Source organism: Rhagoletis zephyria, unplaced genomic scaffold (genome assembly GCF_001687245.7).
Source record: "Rhagoletis zephyria isolate East Lansing unplaced genomic scaffold, Rhagoletis_zephyria_1.1 Rzeph_scaffold_62581, whole genome shotgun sequence".
NCBI lineage: Eukaryota > Metazoa > Arthropoda > Insecta > Diptera > Tephritidae > Rhagoletis > Rhagoletis zephyria.
Window position 1 is genome coordinate 1 of NW_016219632.1, and position 1,543 is coordinate 1,543.

The 1,543-nt window shown below is 39.7% G+C and overlaps 1 protein-coding gene across 1 annotated transcript; it reads right to left on the reverse strand.

The window, feature by feature from the left end:
- Window positions 1–375: 375 nt before the first annotated feature.
- Window positions 376–1,447, reverse strand: LOC108356649 (pre-mRNA-processing factor 6-like). Its single transcript, XM_017607747.1, has 2 exons — window positions 635–1,447; window positions 376–571 (listed from the first exon to the last, which is right to left on the reverse strand). Exons 1-2 carry the CDS (start codon window positions 730–732, stop codon window positions 376–378), a joined length of 294 nt encoding a protein of 97 aa, XP_017463236.1. The 5' UTR covers window positions 733–1,447.
- Between the last annotated feature and the right edge of the window lie 96 nt (window positions 1,448–1,543).

Consider the following 1,543-nt stretch of genomic DNA (forward strand, 5'->3'; position numbering starts at 1 on the left):
ATCGATTGTTGAAGTAGCTTCACCACCGAGATTACGCGCCAGCACGCTGCCAGGAAGCGGTGTGAATTTCTCTGCACGTGGATTACGCTGCTTGCGATTGCGACTGTACCTACCTCAGGTATAGTTGACCATTCCTCGGAGGTGACGTTGGCCAGCGAGCGTTTAAGATCGGAGAACTGTTGTTTAATTTTTGGCCTGTAAAATGTGAAGAGGGCTAACAAACCATTTTTAAAGAAATCATAAAAATAACACACCTCTCCTGACGATAGCGCTCTAAATCTTCACGCATACGACGATCTCTGTACTCCTTACGTTTCTCGTCCATACGTTTGTCTATGGAATCGTAAATTTGATCAGCCTCTTCATCATCTTTGTCTATGGATCTTTGGAGAAAAGTGAGCCACTGTAGCCGCGTAATTCATCGTAGTTAGAGTCGTTCAAATCCTCATCTTCCTCCTCCTCTTCTTCTTTTTTCTTCCGTTTTGCAGCGGGTGGTGCATGGCGAGCATCAGACACATCGTTGGCATCGCGGGCAGGACCGATATCGGAACGCGTAGTGAAACCGGTGGCGCTATAAACCATATTTTATTTATTGAGTTTCAACTCTATGTATTAATGGAGAAAATATACTTGCCCCCTACCAACACCAGCAACATAACCAAGTGGCGCGGGTACGCCCAGAAAATGCTTTTTGTTCCGATTTGCGATAACTGCTGCAGTTATATTTGCCATTTTACCTCGGTTTGATTTTGTTTAAATTTTAAACTTTAAAAGGATAGGGGTGTTAGTTTAAAGGAACTTTTATCAATTACAGTTTATTTTCTTCACCACTAAATTAGTAAACGTCTGCTTATATTTTTCATTCCCGGATTTGTCATTATCAGCTGTTTTCTCACGTTGTAAACACCTACCGGTAAAAATATGCAATAAAGAACGTTGAGCCCTCTAGGGGGGAGACTTTCTAACGAGGCGTTTTTAAATAAAGTCATTGTGCAATGCTATGGCAACCAAGTTTCCGCCGCCATTTCAACCGTTGTGCTTGTTTTTCATTACCTTGAGTAAGAAAATTGTGAAAAATACTAATTTCTTCTGAAATATTGCACCAAATTTAGTGTTTTGTGCGAAATATTGCAGATGTGAGTGTTTGCTATAAGGAAAAAGTGAAATATTAGTAAAAGTGTTGAATTAAAGTGCAAATTTCGCAAGTGGTATCAAGTGACGCTGGCCGATGCAGGCAAATTTTGCCAACTTTAGAAATCATGGCGAAGTTGCACGGGTGAGTATTTTTATACAATATAATATAATTCTAAGAAGACTGTGACTTTTTAACAGAAATAATTACCATGGAAAAGGATTCGATTTGTTTAACAAAATTTTTCTGTACAAGCGGTGGCAACAACAGGTGCGATGGCTGCGCTTTTTACGCCTGTACTTATGTTTTTATATTTTGAGTTGACTCATTTGTACGTAGGTATACATATATGTATTGCCTAGATACCAGAGCTGTAAAATGATTGAATCAACATAGTCTGCATTCACTCGG